Source organism: Balaenoptera ricei, chromosome 20 (assembly GCF_028023285.1).
Source record: "Balaenoptera ricei isolate mBalRic1 chromosome 20, mBalRic1.hap2, whole genome shotgun sequence".
Lineage (NCBI taxonomy): Eukaryota > Metazoa > Chordata > Mammalia > Artiodactyla > Balaenopteridae > Balaenoptera > Balaenoptera ricei.
The window spans coordinates 51242144-51260002 of NC_082658.1; the positions used below are offsets into that span (position 1 = coordinate 51242144).

Sequence of the window (17859 nt, forward strand, 5' to 3'; positions counted from 1 at the left end):
AGAAGTGCTGGCACTCCCAGACCCCAGACTGAGCTTCTAGGGCCAGAGCGAATCCCACAGCCAAAACGATGGGTCTGCTGAGGGCTGTGTGTGGAAAGAAGTAGCAGGAAGCATGAGTAAGGTACTATAGCCCTCAGATGAAACTGGGTCATCACGGCCAGGGGTAGAGTCTTCATCTTTGTCCCCAGTGCTGGGCACAGCATCTGACACTCAGGTACTGTTAACCCTTACCCCAGGCCTTCCCTAAAGTGGAAGGGACCGACCACTTCCTGGAGCTACCAGCAGAGGGAGCAAGCATCTCACAAATGAAAGGAGCTGGCGGGTTGTAGGGTAGTGGGGAGGAGCACCGAGCCCGGCCTTTTTTGAGGTCGGGTCTTCAGAGAACAGGACCCTGCGGCATTGGTGGCCACCAGTCCCTTCCCCACGATGACATCCCCACATGCCTCAGACCCACCCCAGGAAGAGAAGTTGAGTCAGTTCTCCGGGCTGCGGCTGGGAGTGGGGCAAGTGTCAGGGAGTTAGAGCGGTGGCCTGGCTGGTCTACAGCTTGGCCCAGCTAACTGCTCCCTGATCTCACTCTCCCTTACCTCCCCACCTACCAGCCTGCCAAATGGGTGGCTTCTCCTAAACTGGGGAGAAAAGATGTCATTACAAGGACCAAGGTCTCCAAGGCTCAGCCTAGGACATGGCTCTTTTGACCCCTGACCTCCAACTTCATCTTCTTGTTCCTTTCCCTGAAAGGGACAGCCTTATAGACTCCCCAGATGACCTGTCCTAACTACAATCCCAGAAGTACACCCTGTCTCAGGAAGCCCTCCTGTGAACGGATCCTCCAGCTTTCCCATTGGAACTTTCTGGAGTTCAGGATCCCCGACTCCATGACAGACCCAGGGCAGGGTGGCATGTGCCTGGGGACAGCTCTGCACCAGCTGAGATGGGCCTGCAGCTCCACACGGTCCCCGGCTGGTCATGTGACCTTAGCAAGTCACTCAGCCACCCCGAACCTGTTTCCTCATCTGCTATTTCTTGGCCTATTTACTTCACCGAGCTGTTAGGAGATGAAACAAGATAGTGTTTGTAAAAATGGTTTGAGGAAGTGTAAAGTATTGCAAAAGCATGAGGAAGACCAGAACTGCAGTTCTCAGGGCTTGAGGATTGAGCCTTGGGATCAGAACAGTAAGGTCCCTCATCTTTTCTCTAAACTCCATCAGCCTGGAATCTGCTTGAAGACTCTGCCCCCAACCCATCAACAGGGAAAGGATGCTACTGCTTCTTGCTGGAGGTCCTTCCCTGAACGTCTCTGTCTCCTTTTGCAACAAAATGACCCAGATGCTGCAGGTGGCAGCTCCGCCTCGGGTTTCAGTGCAGGTTTATTTCAATTTTATATTTTATTCCAGGCAAGTGCTTATTACATGGATAGTATTCATGTCTCAATACCTAATGTCTTGGAGCATGAACAGCCACTAGAATACAGTTCAATAGTAAAAATACAATATGTACAAAATTAGGGTTTTTGTAGTTTTTTTGTTTGTTTTTTCCCACACAGCAGATGTATCCAAACACATAAAAATCTCTACAGTCTGGGGTCGCTACGATTTATATTTTAGGAAACAGAGACACAGTGACCAAGTCCTCACTGTAAACAAGGGCCACCTCTTTGGGGGATGGGGGTGGGACTCTGGGATGGGGGAAGAAGAAGCTGTTCCTGGAAAGGGCAGGGGTTATGGTGACCCCTAATTCCCTTCCAGGAATTCCCTGCCCTTCTTTGGCCCCCCAAGGAACCAACCTCCCCATCTCCCCGAGGTAAAGACTCCCAGCCAGTGAGCCACTCTGAACATCAAAAAGTAAAACACGCATGAGAGGTAAGATGTGTGTGTGTTTGCGTGCGTGCGTGCGCACGCATCCCCCAGGCTGGAAGGGCTAGGGAGGGGAGGGGCAGGCGGTCCCACGGGGCGAGGACAGATGTGGTCCTGACAGCTCTCAGGGGAGATGCCCAAGGAAGGGCTGGGTGGAGGCTGCCCTCTTGGGCACACAGCGTCACAGCGTTCACGAAAACAACAAAAACAACAGCAACAACACCCATCGTCACCAATCTGGACATAGTCATTCGGCACTAGATTCCGAGGCCCGCACTGCTGCAGTGGGGGCGGGGAGGGGCAGGGGCGCGGGCGGATGAGGTATCTGTGCAGGCCCGAGGGGCAACTGGCTAACAGGACAGTTTCAAGGTGAGCAGAGCTGAGAGGAGGACGGCTCGCCAGTACTTCTCTGACTGTTCCTGGGGGCCAGGCCTACCCTTCTCCCTCTGCTCTTTCCAACATAATCACACCAGGAAGAGTGAAACCAGCTCCGCCCAAAACAGGGTGGTAGTGGCAGTGGCTGCAGGTGCAGAAAGGCGGCAAGTGTGAGGTGGGAGCCGCAACTGGGGGGGAGTACAGGGTGCCTTCGTAGAAACCTCTGAGGTGTCCAGAAGGCCTTCCCTTTCCCCACCCTGGGAGAAAAGGAAACAGTCCCCAGAGAGGTCTCCAGGACCAAAAGGAACTGAAAGGGAGTTCTTAGGTGGCTCAATCTACTCAAGACTTCTGCTGGCCTCCTCAGTGTCCCCCTCCCCGGGCTGTCATTTCAAACTTCACACCCAGGAGCACTGGCTTCCCCCTCCACAGACACTCTGAAAGGCCATTGGTGAGTGTGTCCAGGTGGGGAGCCAAGTGTGCACATGTGTAACTGAGTGTGTCTGACACAAGGCCACTTGTAATAAATATGCACATAAAAAGAGAAGCCAAAGCAGTCTGCTGAGGCGAAGGCAGGGAAAACTGTCCCCTACACACAGGCCCCCTTGCTCCTCCCCACCCCAAGCTCAGCCCTGCCCTTGGCCCAGCTGAGGACCTTTCCTCACAGGAAGGTGGTGGCACACAGCAGCCCCCACTGGGGAAGGCAGGCTCAGAACAGCCCGCTGGAGAAAGGGGGACGTTCAGAGGAAAGAAAGATGGTGCCAGAGACGGAGAAGCTGGGTCAGAAGCAACAGTCCTCCCGGGTCTGGCCATGCTCCCTCCCCACAGGTCGCCAGGGCCAAGCCCCTGGATTTTAACTTCCTGATTACCTCAACAGCGTGGCTTCAGGATCCTGGAACCCAGGCCAGACGCTGGTCCGTCTCCCAGGCAGCAAGGAGGCATCCAGGTGTACTCATCCCTCCAGGGAGTGCACAGTACCGAACAGAAGCCAGACCTCCTCTCTACTTTCTGGAAGCCAAGAGTCAAATCCAGGGATGGGGACAGGGTCCAGAGCACCCCCCTCTCAGTCCCAACCTGGCTGGAAGTCAAGGGGGGGCAGGAGGAGACAGCCAAGCTCCTCCTTCCCCGCCCCCACCCTCAGCCTGCCTTCCTGAAGACAGGAGCCCAGTGGCAAGGGTTGAAGGGCTTGGGAAGCTTGGCAAGGGCTTGGGTTTGGTTTACTATTAGTAGAGAATTGTCTTTACTAGTTTGCTGTGATGAGTCACAATGACTGCAACCAGGTTGGGGAGATCCAGGCTGGCGCGCCCACCTGTCTGGAGTCTATGGGACTCCACACAAGCCACATCCTAGGATCTGTCACCTGTACTCAGAGCAGGGCCCCCCTCAGTCCCCAGCTTTCCGGGCCAAGTTGCTTCAGTTCTGCTTCCCCCCTTTCCCCTCCAGAACCCAGGGAAGAGAAAGCTGAGGCTTGGGAGGGGAGGGCCCGGGCGCTCAGCCATCTCACCAGACACAGCAATAGCAGCAGCAGCAGCACAGGAAGGTGGGCAGGGCAGGGGAAAGCCGGAGAACACGATGTCCACATCGCACTGGTTTCCGGGGATGGGGGGCGGGGGCGGGACGGCACTGGAGCTGGCACCAGGCCGGACAGGCGGCACGTTCGCCAGAGCGTCTCTCATCACTTTGTCAAGTCCTAGTGCAGTGGGGTGACCCCCTGCCCTGTGCCCAGCTCCCTGGGGAGGCCCCTCCCTCCCCTGGCTCAGAGTCTCTGCACCCCCTTCCCCTAGGAGGCCTGGGGGTGGGTATGGGTGGGGCGGGCCTGGGCCTGGCTGGAATGTGTGGAGCTGGTGGGTGGGAGAGTGGGGGACAGGTCTCCCTCCCTGCCCCCACAGGGGGCCTCTGAGTGGCCTCATCCTCAAGCCAGCTTGAGCGTGCTGACCGGGAAGGAGGGCATGGTGACCATGGTCACAGGGTTGAGCACTGTCTGGCCTACCAGCTGGGGGTGGTGCACCACCTGAGCCCCTACAGCTGGCTTCGCCATGACTGTGGCCGGGGGCCCCAGCCCGGCCGTGCCATTCACTTGCTGGTGTGAGAGGGTGTGGGCGATGTGGCTCACCGCCACGGGCTGGCTCACCGCCACGGGCTGCGGGTACAGGGGCAGCTGGGAGCCAAGGTGGGCCACGTGGTTGAGGGCGGCAGGGTGCACCGTGATGTGGCCAATGGGGGGTGTGGCGGGTGCCAGCTGCACAGCAGGGCTGGGGGCCGAGGGGGCGATGTGGGCGATGTGCTTGCCACCCGGCCCCTGCAGAACATGGTTCACAGTCTGGATGACTGAGGCGTGGGTGGTGGCGGTGTGGGCAATGACCGTGGAGCCTCCCCCAGCCGCAGCCACCAGATGGGCTGGAGCGGGCACCAGCGTTTGGGCCGGGGCAGCTGGAGGGGGAGGAGGGGCTGGCAGAGGTGTCTTCTGCTGTGGCGGCGGCGGCTGCTGCCCGGGGAGGTGGGCAGGAGACAGGGCCACAGGCTGGGGGTGAGGAGGCAGAGGCGCGGGCGCGGTGCTGGGCGGTGGCTTCGGCAGCTCCGGGCGGGGGCGATGGCTCAGCTTAGGTGGGCCCAGGCCGGCCTGGTCCTCCTCCATATCCTCGTCTATGTTGTCCTCGCCCTCTGTGGGGGGTCACGCGGATAGGCAGGTCAGAAGGGCTTGGCAGGGAGAGCCCGGAGGAGCAGGTGACCCTGGGGGCCCCGGAATGCTACGGGGCTGGGGCGGGGCCGACACGGTGCGGGTGGTGGGTGGAGCTCACCGGAAGCAGTGGAGGTGGAGGCCTGGTCGTCGTCAGGCTGGCCCGTCTGCCGGAGCACGCGGTCGATCTCCAGCACGTCCATCCACTGGCTCAGCTCGTGCTTGAGCTCCGCCAGCCGCTGCTGCGTGGCAATCTTTTCCCGCGCCAGACGCTCCATCTCATGTTCATATTCTTTCTCCTTCCTCTTCAGGGACTGGAGAACAGGGCCAGTAACAGCAAGGTATCCTGAGCGGCAGCCACGGGGCCCACGGTACCACAAACAGCTCCTGCCGCCGCCCTCACCTCCAGATCACCTGGCCCCCAGGGGCAGCTGTGCAGTGACCAGGGGCCCAGGCGGACGGGGGCTGTTGGAGACCACACCTGCCTCCTGGTCCACGGCTCTGCCTAGGGAGGCCCAGCATCTGGCAACCGCGGGCTCTCAGGCAGGTGCGGATCCAGGTCAGTCCCTCCCCTACCCCCACAACAACTCCGTCCTGAGGGGCTTCGCTGCCTCTTGCCCCATCCACCGTCCTGGCGGCACCTCCCTCCATTCTGCAGAGCAGAGCGGAAAGGGTAACAGACTTCTCAGTGGTGCCCAAGGCCCCCGCTGTCATTCACACCATCCTGTCACTCACGGATGCCACAAGCTACGCTCCATGGAACCCATGCCTCAAAGACCCCCAGACGATCCTGCCCTTCTCTCCCCTTCATCATTCACTAGTCTCCTTAACTTCAATACCCTTGGAGGATGAGCCACCAGATTTGGAGACCCCCATCTCATCTCCCTGACCTTCTCTATCTCGTCCCTAACAGCTGCTGGCTGTGCACCTCCTCTCCGACCTCCTGGGCTCCTCCCCACGGTGCCCACCTGTGCCGCCTCTCCACACCGCTCTACGTCCACGCTGCCCACAGCCCTCCAGACGCCCCAGGCTGCTGAGCTACCCCAGGCCCTGCAATGTGCCCCTCCTTCCACATCTGCCCCTGAGCTGCCCCGGCCGATGAGAAACAGCTCTTGGGAGGACAGCACCGTTGCCTCCACCTGAGCACCCACGGAGAGGCTCCGTCCTTTACCACAGGTCGCAAGTGGCTCCTCCCCCGTGACACTGAGGCTACCCACTTCACTAAGAACACCGGAGAGAGCTCCCTTGTCCACAGCACCATCTCCCCTTCAACTCCCCCAGGGCCACAGGCAAGCTCTCAGGTCGACCCTCCCACAGGTGCTGGATGCCCCGCTACCCAGACTGTGGCAATGCTCCCGTCAGAAGGGTCTCCAGTTTCCCTTCGAACGATGCTTATTAGCAGCTCTGAATTGCAAGCTCCTGTCCTGTTTCTCAACTCCCTTCCACACCGAAACTCTCTCCTTGTCCTCTGCGACCTCCCGACTGACACTTTATTAAACCATCTCATCTTAAATCTTGTAGGCCTCCCTGTTGCCAGCTTTTCCTCAGCCCAGGCACATCATGACTGCTGCGTCCACCAGACAGCAAGGACAATCTTGCTTGCTGCCCCCCGAGTCTCTTACCTGACCTACTCCTGAGCTTCTAGCTTCCAAGGCTTGCCATTCACAGCCAAGTGTAGAGCCCACTGGCTCACACACACATCCTCCCTTCTCACCCCTCCAGGTCTTATCTGCTTGTGCTCCAGGACCACCACTGGGCCCCCGCCTCCTCACTGTCCCTCCCCATCCCACGTCCTCCCGGTACATCCTCCTGCTCTCAAGCCCTTCTTGGCACTGGCACCACACCTCTGAGCGTTTCATGAGACTGTCAGTGTTGAGACTGACACTGGCTCACACGAGCCCCTAAATATTCCACGTTTTGTTTTTCCATCTCAATACACGCTGTCCCTGTCCAACCCTGGGAGCGGGGCAACGACTGTTCTGCGGTTGGTTACCTTACATCCCCTAAGGGTACCAGTGGCCAGGACAGAGCCATGAGTGATGTCTTAGCCTCGGGGGAAGGATATGTGACAACCCGAGGGCGTTGGTACCCACCTCTACCCTGTCTCTCCGCCTCATTACAGGAGAATCACAGTCTCTCCTTAGACTTGAGTTTCCCCTGATTCCAGTTCCTTTGGGCAATTTTTCAACAGCCTTTCCTGACTGTTCACCTGACCTCCCAGGCACAGCAACGTCTTCACCTCCACACACCAGCTAGGCCCACTTCCCCATGCTCCCTCCTGCAGCCCCAAACTGCTTACATTCCTGCCCTCACCAGTCAGAGATGCCTCCAACATTAATGCCTGTGACACGCAACCCAGACACAGCGATGCTCTGTACTGACCTGAGACCTGGAAGCTTTACACCTTTTATACTTGTTGCCAGTCCCAAGCCACACACAGCTCTATCATCCTGGCTTTGAGATTAACCTGTCTCTCCCCATATTTCTGCCAGAAAGATTCCCCGCCGCCCCGATTTACTGACACACGCGCGCACGCACACACAGACACATCTGGCTCTACCCTGAGAGGCCAGTGCTAGACATGCCAATTGGATGGAGCCACATTGATGATGAGGCCTGGGGTGAGTCAGCCCTCACTCCAACCTGGATACAGGGGGCTGGAAGTGCCTGTCCTGAATGCTACCTGCTAGCTAGCGGGGAGTGTAGACTGCCGGCTCAGGAAGAGAGGATATCAGAGGCCAAAACCTCCACTTCTCGCCTAGTCCAGCTCTCCACAGGCCTAGAGATCCCTGGAAAGCTTTCCCAGGGTCTAACTTTTGTCCCCATTGCTTCATTCTAAACCCATTTCCTTTCTAAGACTACCTGGATGCATGGTTTGGTACCTGTCTACTTCTCTTCCTGTTTCTGTCCACTTCACTGATACTGTCTTCAAATCCTTTACTACCTCCAAGGTACTGTGGGTCTGGCTGGGGGCTACAGCCTTCCCATAGCTTCCCACCTCAGCACACAACCAAAGCCCTCAGTCTCCACACCCTACGTGGTCTCTCCAGTACTCCCTTCCAACTCCCATCTGGTGCCCTGCTGCCTCCATCTCTGCACAGCAACCCTCCTGACCACCTTTAACTTCCAAAAATGCATCCTGCTTCCTCCTACTGAAGAAATTTTGGTCTGCACTGGGCTTTCTGCCCTCCACTTGTCTCGTTCACCCTGGCCTCCAGGTCCCAGCTCAAATGCCCCTTCCTCAGCAGCCACTTCCCTAACTCCCCAGAACAGATCCTATGACCCCTATCCCTACTATGCCCTCGTAACACAGTTCTGTTTGGTTATGTGATACTCCGCTGCAAGACCAATCTAAGGACAGAGATCCACATTTATTCCTTTGCTCCCCACTTTCTAGCCTCCCAATCAGACACAGGGCTGTCCAAAAGTACCTGAATGAGTAAATGAAGTTGAGGATTTATAGAGAGCCTTGTTAAGTTTTCCAGCATTTCTGCTTCCACTGCTAGCCCCAGGACAAGTATCTCTTTTGGACAGCTTGGGTCCACCTTGCTTCCCACTCAGTCCAGCCCCAAATCCCAAGTCTGCTGGCTCTACTGAGTCTCTTATTTCTGACTTACTTTTCAAATCCACCGTCTCGCAATCAAGGCTTCCGGACCTAAGTACGTGCCTACAGGGAGGAATGCACCATTCCATCCTTCCTACGTCTCATTAATTCCTATCAAGTTAATATTTATAGACGGCCCATCCTCCTCACATCCTTATGACGAAAATACTACTGCTTCTTCCCACTTAGCATCATCGCAGTGCAGAAGAGGAAACCGATATTCACAGAAAATGTCAAATAATTTAGACAGGGGTTTGCTCCCGGGCTACATGACTTCCTACGGCTGAAAGACTAGCAATTTAGACTCAAGCCCAAGTTCTGCAGAAACATCCCAGAAAATAAGCCTCCCGGGGATCCTCGCCTCTGAAACCCGAGGCTGGGTCCCCTCCCCCCAAACCTGTCTCTGTCCCATTCCCTCTCGGCTGCCGTGGCCCCGCCCCTCCCAGAGCACGCGCGCACCCACGCGGACCCGGCTTTGCTGCGTCACTCCCCACAGGCCGCACCCTCCGTCCGCGCGCGGAGTTCCGCCCCCCGCCCAGCTCTGCCAATCGGCGGGCCCGGCCCCGCCCCTCCCGTGCCGGGAAGCGGCCTGGAAGCGCGCCAGTCCCTCCACCTCGTCCGGAGGGCGGGCGGAAGGGCGCGCGTTGGCGGAAGGCGGGGAGGGAACTGCCGGCTGGAAGCAGGCCCGAAGCAGCGCCTCCGCCCCCCTCCTTCAACAAGTCTGGCTCCGGTTACCTCAGGGCTGTGACCCCTGAGGTAGTTGAGGCCGGGGGAAGGGTGGCCCACCCGGGCCGTGATGCCGCCCAGCCCCCAAGCTTCCCAAGAGCGTCGACTGGGAGACCCTGAGGCTGCCCCGCCCCCGCAGCCCGGGAGCCCTAAGTCCCTCCCACTCCCCAACGGCTACCTCCGGCTCTGTCTCCAGGGCAGCCGAGCATGGCCGTTCGCCCCACCCCCACAGCCTCCTTCCCGGCACGCGGAACCCTCGGCCGGTTTCCAGGGAAACCGAAACTCGGGCCGTCATGGCAACGGTCTTATCTGGCGGTGGCCTCCCCCCGCCCCGTACTGCAAAGAGGAGCCAATGCCCAAAGGGAAGGGACACACGGCCAGGAGGGTCCCTTAAAAAAAGAGCTTCTTTTAAACCCTGAGGGAAGGAGAACGTAAGTCTTTAGGTTCGGTGACCCCGGGGCTTCTCGTCGTCCAGACTGCCGCATTGCCCACTCCCCTAGGTTTACCCCCCAAAGTCAGGTGGCGGCACCTCCGTGCGCTTACTGCAAGGATCTTGGTCCGTCTGGGTTACAACTCGCGGGCCGGGGCGGGGGGGCGGGGGGGGGGAGGTGTTTCAAGGGCGCCACCCTGCGGAACGAGCCACGCCCAGCCCCCCGCCTCCCCCCCCCTGCCCCCGTGATAGTCTCAGGCTGAAACCGGTTCCCGCCCAGGCACTGCGGGCGGGCGCGGTGGAGGCGCCGGCCACCCCACGCCCTTCCCACCCGCCGGGGCACTAACGCGCGGCAGGCGGTAAGGCAGGGCCGCAGACCGAGCTGACACTGAGCCGCAGGGACCGTGCCGATCGCGGGGCTCCGCGGGGCAGCCTGGCGGGGGAGGGGAGCCGAGCGCCACCACCGCGCTCCCCCGCGCACGCGCGCCAGTCCCCCGCCCCCTCCCGGGCGGGGAGCCCCGTTGACGTCAGCCGGGCCATGTGCTCGGCGCCCGCGTGGAGGCGGGCGGGGGAGCCGGTGAGGGAGCGAGGGCGGGGCCGCGGAGGGGAGGCGGGGCGCGCAGGAAGCCGGCGCAGTGTCCGTCGCCCGCCCTCCTCTGGGCCTTGCTTCCCTCCCCCATACCTGAATGTACCGCAGCGCCGTGCGCAACACGCTCAGATTCGATGTCTTCTTGTCATCCACGTTGGGGATGTTGCGCTTCAGGGTCTCAAAGCACTCCTTCAGATGGGCCCTCCTGGGGAGAGGAAGCAGCGCCGGTCAGCCAGACGCCAGGGGGCCAGGGGCAGGAGGGAAGGCCTAAGGAGAGCTTGGGGACCACGGACGGGACCGTCCCGGTAGCTCGCGGGGCGGGCCCAGAGTCACAAGCTCACACACACACACCTGTTCTTCTCCAGCTTGTTGTGGACTTCTCTGGTTCCGATTCTGAAATCCAGACAGACAGGGGGCTCAGGGAGGAGGGCCCAATTAGGCGGCCTTCCCACCCCCTGCCCCCCCTCCCCAAATGCCACAGGCTTTTTGTCCCTGACATTGTCTCTCTAGAGGAGCAGCGATGAGAGCTGTTCAGTTGTTCGCCCTGTGTCGTGGGGCATACACCCCCTGGAGGGCACATGTAGGCTCGTAATTCACAACCCCTTTACCTTCCATCACATCCATGCACCTGTGAAGGGCTCCTGGGATAGCCAGTGGACCCCGTCCCTTACCCAAGAGCCCCATAATCCAATACCCTGTCCAAAGGCCTCGAAATGCCATTAGCCTCAACCTTGGAGGGCGTCAGAGAACACAGAAGCCTGAGAACAACAGAAGGCAATGACCATTCCCCACTCCCCAGGGTGGGGATGGTCACAGCTCGGTGAGGACATATCCAAATATAAGAAGGCGCTTCTGGGCTGGGGAGGCAGGGCCGCAGCTCTGACAGGCTAGCTTGGGAGGGTACTTTCTCTCGTGCACACCGCTCAGGCTGTGGGCCGTTGGTTCTCCTCTCCATCCCACCAGCCCCTGTGCCGCACCTCACTCACCCCCCAGGTCTCTTCTTCTGTTCGCAGGATTTGACTTCTTCAGCGGGTGCCAGCTTCAGGGTCCCAAGAGTGGATGGGGGTGGCTGCTGGGGGGCCAGCTGGGGCTGGACTCCAGGGTGTGGGGCAATGGTCAGGATGGGTGTGGGGAGGGGCTGCAAAGGCTTGGGGCTGCCAGTGGGCGGAACGGTGGCCTTGGAGTCCGGCAGTAGAGGAGCAGGAGTGGGCCCCTGCGGCCTGGTGGGAAGGGGGGCCGACTCCTTGATGCTGAGTCCAGGGGCGCTAACCAGAGCCGGCTGGCGAGGTGCCAGAGGCAGAGGCGGGGGCGGGGGCAGAGGCTGAGGGGAGCTGGTCACTACAGGAATAGGGATGACAGTCAGTGGGGTGGGGGTGGCCAGCGGGGGCGGGGGTGCCGGCGGGGGTGCGGGCGGCGACAGAGGCAGGGGCGGCGCCTCGGTGCGGGGCTCCTCCACCGGCAGGGCGTGGGCCAGCCTGGCCAGGCTGCTGGCCTTCTGCTGCTCCTGCTCCCGCTCCCGCTCCAAGCGAAGCCGCTCCTGTTCCTCTGCGCAGAGAGAACGCGAGGGATGTCTCAGCAGGGCCGGCGGTCCTGGGCCCCAGCTTCACCCATCCTCCAGCTGTAACCCATTCTCTGACCCCATCCCAGGCAGCACCCAGTGACACCACAAATACTCATCCACACTTGACAGTTCGGCACTGGGCTAAGCGCCGGGGACGCAGCAGTGATCAAATAAAACAGACTCCTGGTCCTTGCTGTTGGGGAGCTCACAGACGGGGGTGGGGTGAGGGGATACGACAAATAACAGGGATAACAATCCAGGCTGGGGGATGAGAGAGGCTGTGGAAAGGCGCAGCAGGAGCTGTCAGTGAGGGTGCTGGAGGCCTGGCACCCTGAATGTTGAAGGATTAAGCAGGTGATGAGCAGGGGCTGCAAGGCTAAGGGGAGGGAGTGATAGATGAGGTGGGTAGAGGCCAGCCCACAGGACAATAGAGGAAGTGGTCAAATCCCAGATTCTGGGGAGGTACCTTCTAGAGGGCAGGCGGTACCTTCATTTCATAGATGAGATAAATTAGCTCAAAGAGGCAAAATGATTTGTTGAGGGTCATATTGTGAGTCAAAGGTAAAACGGGGGCTAAACCCAGCCAGGTCTCCTGACACCTGGTGAATGCCTGGTACTTGCTGTGCCAACATATGCTCACTAGGTGTCTATATGCGTGTACACACACACACACACACACACACCCTGTATCTCACAAGAGCCCCACAGTGCAAGCAGGGCAGGGACATCACCTTCAGCTCACACGTGAGGAAACCAGGCCCAGGACTCAGGACTCCCAGGCTAGGTCCCAAAGCCTGTTTCCTCAGGGTCTATACCCAAAATGCATCTGGTCCTTCTCTGCCCTTTGTTGTGCTGGAACTTATTCCCCACCACCACCAGCAGCAAACACTACAAAAGAGGCAGGCAGAAAGGAAAGCAGGGCTTTTTAACAGGGGTTGAACAGGGCAGTGAGCTCTGACAACCTTGCACGCCTCAGTTCAGCATCTCTGCTGAAAGCCCCGCCAGAGAGGCCTGCTCAGCAGCGGGCTGAGAACAGGGCAAAGGGAGAGGCCCCTCCAGATCCAGAGGCCCCTCTCCATCCCCACCCTGCCCCCCACCATTCTAGTTCCCAGGCTACAGGTTTGGGCCAGGGCCCAGGGGAGCGGCTGAAGCCCCCAGGCCAGGGAGCAGGCTGGTCAACCAGCCCTCCCTCCTGCCCGATTCACCACGCTGCTGACTAACAGAGCTGACAGCACAGGGCCGACACGCCCCAAACACACCACCCCCAAACACACCACCCCCCAAGGGGTGGGGCTAGGGGGCAAGGTTAGCTAAGTGCCCCCTGGGCAGAAGAGCACCCCACCACACAGGTCTTTGGGCTCAGGGGCACCCGAAAACGTGAGGCCTCAGGGCCCTTTGGCCAATCAACGACTTGAGTGTGAGCCAGGCCTGCTCAGAGCCCCTCCCTCCCACAGAGAAGAAGAGGCGAAGGAGGAAGTAGGGGGGAAGTGTTCTGAGAGGGCAAACACTCAGTGGTTTCCCAGCAGCCAGCATTCAAGGGCTGGAGTCAGCAGGCACGGCCTCTTCCGTGTCTCCCCTGCCCCTCAGGAAGGGAAGCTAACAGGCCTGCACCAGCCTGCTGCTAAAAGCCAGCAGCCCTGGCTTCTGTTACAGGCCCAGAGAAAACCAGCTCTCTGCGCTCCTGTTTCCCACAGACCACACTGGGAAAGGAGCCCTTCTCAGGCCCAGCCTGGGACATCCCCAGTCCGCTCCCCACCTCCCCCCACCCCACCCCCAAGACAAGGTCCTGGAGCTCAGGGCCCAAAACAGCCCCATCGCCATTCCTTTGAGCCAGGACCTGAACTTTCGTTGGCCTTGGAGCAAGTGTTCCACTCTCCCACAAGCAGGGGGACAGACAGGGCCCCGAGCCCCAAGACCAGGTGCTCTGGGAACCCAGAATGAAGGCAGACCTTGTATTCCCCATATTTTAAGTCAACTCCAAAGCGCACCCAGGAGATGGCAACCTCCTTCTCACCTACCCTCTCCCTTCCAGAGCCAGGCAGGCACGCCTCACATATGCCAGGAAGGACCCAGGTGAATGGCCAAGCTCTACCACACCTGGATTAGCATGAAAAAGCTTAACTGATGGTGAAGAAGAGGGGGCGCCCCAGGCCAGATCCAGCCCACTACAGCCTCCTGCCTTCACTCCCCAACCAGCACTGACCCCCTTCCTGTGCACTGGGCAGGGGGAAACAAAGTGGGGAGAGCAAACTGGGTTTTAGTAATATGGGTTTAGGCTCTTCAAAATAATGCTCTGCTGCACCCTTGGGTGCACCCCTCTTCTCACACACATACTCTGGCACCTTCCCTCGGCTCTGCCCAGAAGCTGCCCCCAGAGAATTTTGCATGACCCTTCTGGGTGATGCAGGGGCCAAGGGTCCAGGCTGACAATGCAGAGTATGGGCTCTGAGCTTCCCCCAAGCCACTGTGGCCTAGGGGCTCAGCAGGCACAGACCTGGGGCCAGAGGAGTCCACACCAGGTGGTGGCCCCCAATGTTCAGGGGAGTTTTCCCCTTCTACATGTAACAGGGAGCTTGGTGCATGAGGCAGGCACAGGGTGCGACTAGCTCAGGTAGAAGAGGGTCCCATTTGAGTCACTTCCATGACTGCTGGAAATGACCAGGCCTTCCTGCTGGCCACCAGGATGGCCTTGCCCTTTCCTCTCTCCCCTCGTGCACAAACATGCACGTGCACACACATCCTCGGTTCATCGTTTGAGCAAACTGGCTGGCCTAGGTCAATAAACTGTCACTTGAGGCTTGAGGTTGAACGGGGGCCCAGAGGACAGGATCCCTGTTCAGGGCTGCCCATGAGGTACACACCCCCAGAAAGCAGTTCTGGTCAGCAGGCTCACCAGCACCCGCTTCTCTCCCATTTTTTCCCACCCCAAGTTAGAGGACAGAACCTCTAGTAAGAGAAAAAAATGAATTGCCGAGATTAAGCTGCTGCAGCCAGGTCTGGCTATCTACACATGAGTTTTTGGAGTAAATCTGGCTTTCCAGCATCCATCCATCCATCCCCTAAGACCCCCTGCCCCACCAACAAGAAGCCTCACCTCAGCTCCCTGCCCCCAGTTCTCACCACCTGGAGGAGGGGCAGGGCTCTGCAACTTCTTAGAGGAGAGCCATTCCCAGGTTCCTTCCAAGTGTTGCTCAAGTCATCACTGTGGTTCTTACTGTCAGCTCTGGACTGACTTATTTTGGAAAGCATGGTAGACATGACAGTGAGGGTCTTCTCCCCTCCCCCATATGGCCAACCAGCCTGCGGGTAAAGTGAAGCTGAAGTGAGTGTTCCCTTGGAGCAACAGCAGGGTCAATCCTGTTGCCTCCTAGCACAGTGGGCAGTACACAGTGGGGACACAATAGGAACTCCTGAATTGCATTGTGTTGATGGTGGCAGCAGGTGACTCAGTCTCTCCAAATCTTGTGCACGCTCCTCCCCGTGCCGCTGGTCCGGCACGCAGGACATTCTCGGTCACCACCTGCACTGTCCACCACCTGACCCTGCTCTGGACCTCGAAGACAAGGGGGAGGGGCGCGTGAGCTGACGTCCTGGCCCATCAGTTCCGAAAACCCAAGCACTGTCGGTCTCACATATCTCGAGTGACTCTTGACCTTGAGAGGCCGGTTGACCCGCCGCTCCCCCGCCCCTGGTCCACTGCTGCTTCCCCCGCCCGCCGGAGCGGCGGCGGCGGCGGTACACGCTGCAGGCGCGCGCGCGCACACAACACACACTACTACCTCCTGCATGACTCATCATTGAAGCAACAATAGGCAGAGAGAAAGGAAAGGAGGGCGAAGCACTCTCTCCACCACAACCGATCCGGCTGAAGGGCTTGGGGGAGGGTTGGAGGGGACAGCAGTCCCCGGATATTGCACACACGCCGATCCAGGGCTGCGGCCCTCGCAGCAGTCCGGAAAACGGAGGTCTTCCCCCAGTCCCTATTTCTGCAGTACCCTGAAGCTGGGGTCTACCAACAAGGAAGCGTGGGGATAGGGGGCATCGCAAATCTCCGTCTCCCCGCTGTCGAGAGAGCACCAAAGTTTGCCCCTTCTCGCCTAGTTCATTCCACACCGCGGCCAGGGGTGCTGTCAGGGAGCCCTGGTGAGAACGTCTGGGGGGTCAGTGGGAGTATGTGAGCTCTATATGTCCAGTCGCTCGGTGATTCTGAGGGTTTCCCTAGCCCCGGGATCAAAAACAGGACGTTGGGGAGAGAACCGACAGGTGAGCTCGGCTCCTCCCTCGTAGGGCAAAGGCTCTCCCCAAGGAGATGCCCAGCGGCCAGAGCCAGGGCCCAACCCGGCGCCAGGCCCCTCGCCAGCCCCGCCCAGGCCCCGCCCCCGGCCGAGCGCGAGGCGGCTGGGAGGGGCTGGGCCGCGCCGTCCCCAGCGGGAGTGTCCCCCGTGCACGTGGTCGGGGGCGGGGCCGGTCCACGTCACCACCCGGTGTAACCAACGGGCTTGGAACGCAGGCACACGCAACATTCCAGCCGAAAGCGGGTTTGGAACGCGCAGACACGCCACATTCCACACCGGCTAAAGTGGGGGGCAGCAAGGGGGGCCCGGGGGCTGCCCCCGGAGACCTGCGGGCCGTTTCGCAGATGTCCAATCATCCGGCTCTCACCCAAACCCTTGACGCGCGACCCAGCCCAGCTCTGAGAGGCGGGGTCAGGCGGGGCTGGCCAGGATCATAAGACACGCGATGTCATTTCATTCTGCAAAGGCCGCCTCCGCCCCAAGCGGCGCGTAGATATGCCGGGAGCGCCCCCCGCACAGGGCCAGGGAAGCCGGGGAGCTGCTCCGCGTAGAGTAATTCCACCCCCCACTCCATTACACACACGCCCACTCGTGTGCACTAGACACTCGCCCGTGTACACGTCCATCCATCCGCTCTCATCGAGGCTCGCATCACACATCCCCCGTGCATACACGCACACACGCGCGGGTCTGCCACCCCCACGCAACACCATTCCTCACCCCACCCCCCGGCTCGCACATCCTCAGCCCTACCGAGGGCGCCGCTGGCCCACGGGAAAGAAGCCCCCCACGAAAGGTGCACAAGGGGTGGTAGGCAGCTGGGGTGGCGTCCACAGGAGCCGGGTCCTCCCTGCATGTTAATGAATTCATTAATTTCACTGCCCACAACACTCCTCCCCGGGCGGCGGCTCTTGCGTGGATCCTTGCACTGCCCGGCTTCGCGGGCCGCCCGGGAGGGGGGTACCGCTCGCAGTTTCGCGTGGGCTCGGGGACCGGGGTCGCTCGCCTCCCCTTCCCTGGTGCCCCAGGGGCCCAACCCGGCCGCTCACCACGTGCTCTCTGTTGTTGCTGCGCTTGCCATTCCAGGAAGCGGGCAGCCTCCAGTAACGTCTCTATGCTCATCGCGCCGAAAGCTGCCGGGGGCGCGCCGGGGCCGAGACTGCGGCCCGCGAACCGGGCACAGGTCAGGCTGGCGGGCAGGCAGGAGGGAGGGATCACCTCCGGGGGGCGACAGGACTGGGCGGCGCAGCGCACTCCACAGGGAAGAACGGGGGAGCGCGGGGAGAAAAATCAAGGTCTCCCCAAATGTTTGCAAAATGTAATTTGCAAATTTAAAAAAATTGATGCAAGAAAAAAAAAAAAAAAAAGGCGGCACTGCCTCCCTCCTTCCCCTCCCTCTCTTCCTCCCTTCTGATGCCTCCCGCCCCGCTGCCCCCAGGAGTCCCGCCGACAAGAAAAGGCTTTGCAACAAGATGGCGAGGAGGCACCGACACACACAACAAGGGAAGGAGCCGCGCTGCCCCCGGCCGCCGCCCCCGCTACTACACCGGGGCCGCAGCCAAAGCCCGGACCGGAGCCCCCGCCCGCAGGGCCGCGGCGTCTCCTGAAGGGAGGGGCGGGGTCCAGGGCGGGCTGGCCCCGCCCACTCGAGACGGCGCGCGCACACGTGGCCTGGGTGGGGGTGGGAGAAGTTCCAGCCGGGTTCGCGCCCTGCATTTCCGCTTTCCTGCCTCGCCCCGCCCCGATTGC

The 17859-nt window shown here is 60.3% G+C and overlaps 1 protein-coding gene across 3 annotated transcripts; it reads right to left on the reverse strand.

Annotated features, from left to right (window-relative positions):
• Positions 1 to 64: 64 nt before the first annotated feature.
• MNT (MAX network transcriptional repressor) lies at positions 65 to 17491 on the reverse strand. Of its 3 annotated transcripts, none has more exons than XR_009499618.1 (7): positions 17160 to 17491; positions 11241 to 11799; positions 10606 to 10647; positions 10348 to 10459; positions 5027 to 5219; positions 3098 to 4889; positions 65 to 84 (listed from the first exon to the last, which is right to left on the reverse strand). XR_009499618.1 is itself a non-coding variant. In XM_059907768.1 (6 exons), exons 1-6 carry the CDS (start codon positions 17230 to 17232, stop codon positions 4141 to 4143), a joined length of 1728 nt encoding a protein of 575 aa, XP_059763751.1. In that variant the 5' UTR covers positions 17233 to 17491; the 3' UTR covers positions 1353 to 4140. The 3 variants fall into 3 exon arrangements, 1 of the variants encoding a protein (XP_059763751.1); XR_009499617.1 differs by lacking the exon at positions 65 to 84 and having other exon boundaries at positions 1353 to 3236; positions 3733 to 4889; XM_059907768.1 differs by lacking the exon at positions 65 to 84 and having other exon boundaries at positions 1353 to 4889.
• Between the last annotated feature and the right edge of the window lie 368 nt (positions 17492 to 17859).

What these genes read in the sequence shown, in the direction of transcription:
- MNT (XM_059907768.1), bottom strand. Translation starts at nt 17,232, where the DNA reads ATGAGCATAGAGACGTTACTGGAGGCTGCCCGCTTCCTGGAATGGCAA. An exon ending in CAGAAGAAGAGACCTGGGGG is followed by an intron (nt 10,648 to 11,240) that starts GTGAGTGAGGTG and finishes TCTGGATTTCAG; the next exon opens with AATCGGAACCAGAGAAGTCC. An exon ending in CGGCGCTGCGGTACATTCAG is followed by an intron (nt 5,220 to 10,347) that starts GTATGGGGGAGG and finishes CCTGTTCTCCAG; the next exon opens with TCCCTGAAGAGGAAGGAGAA.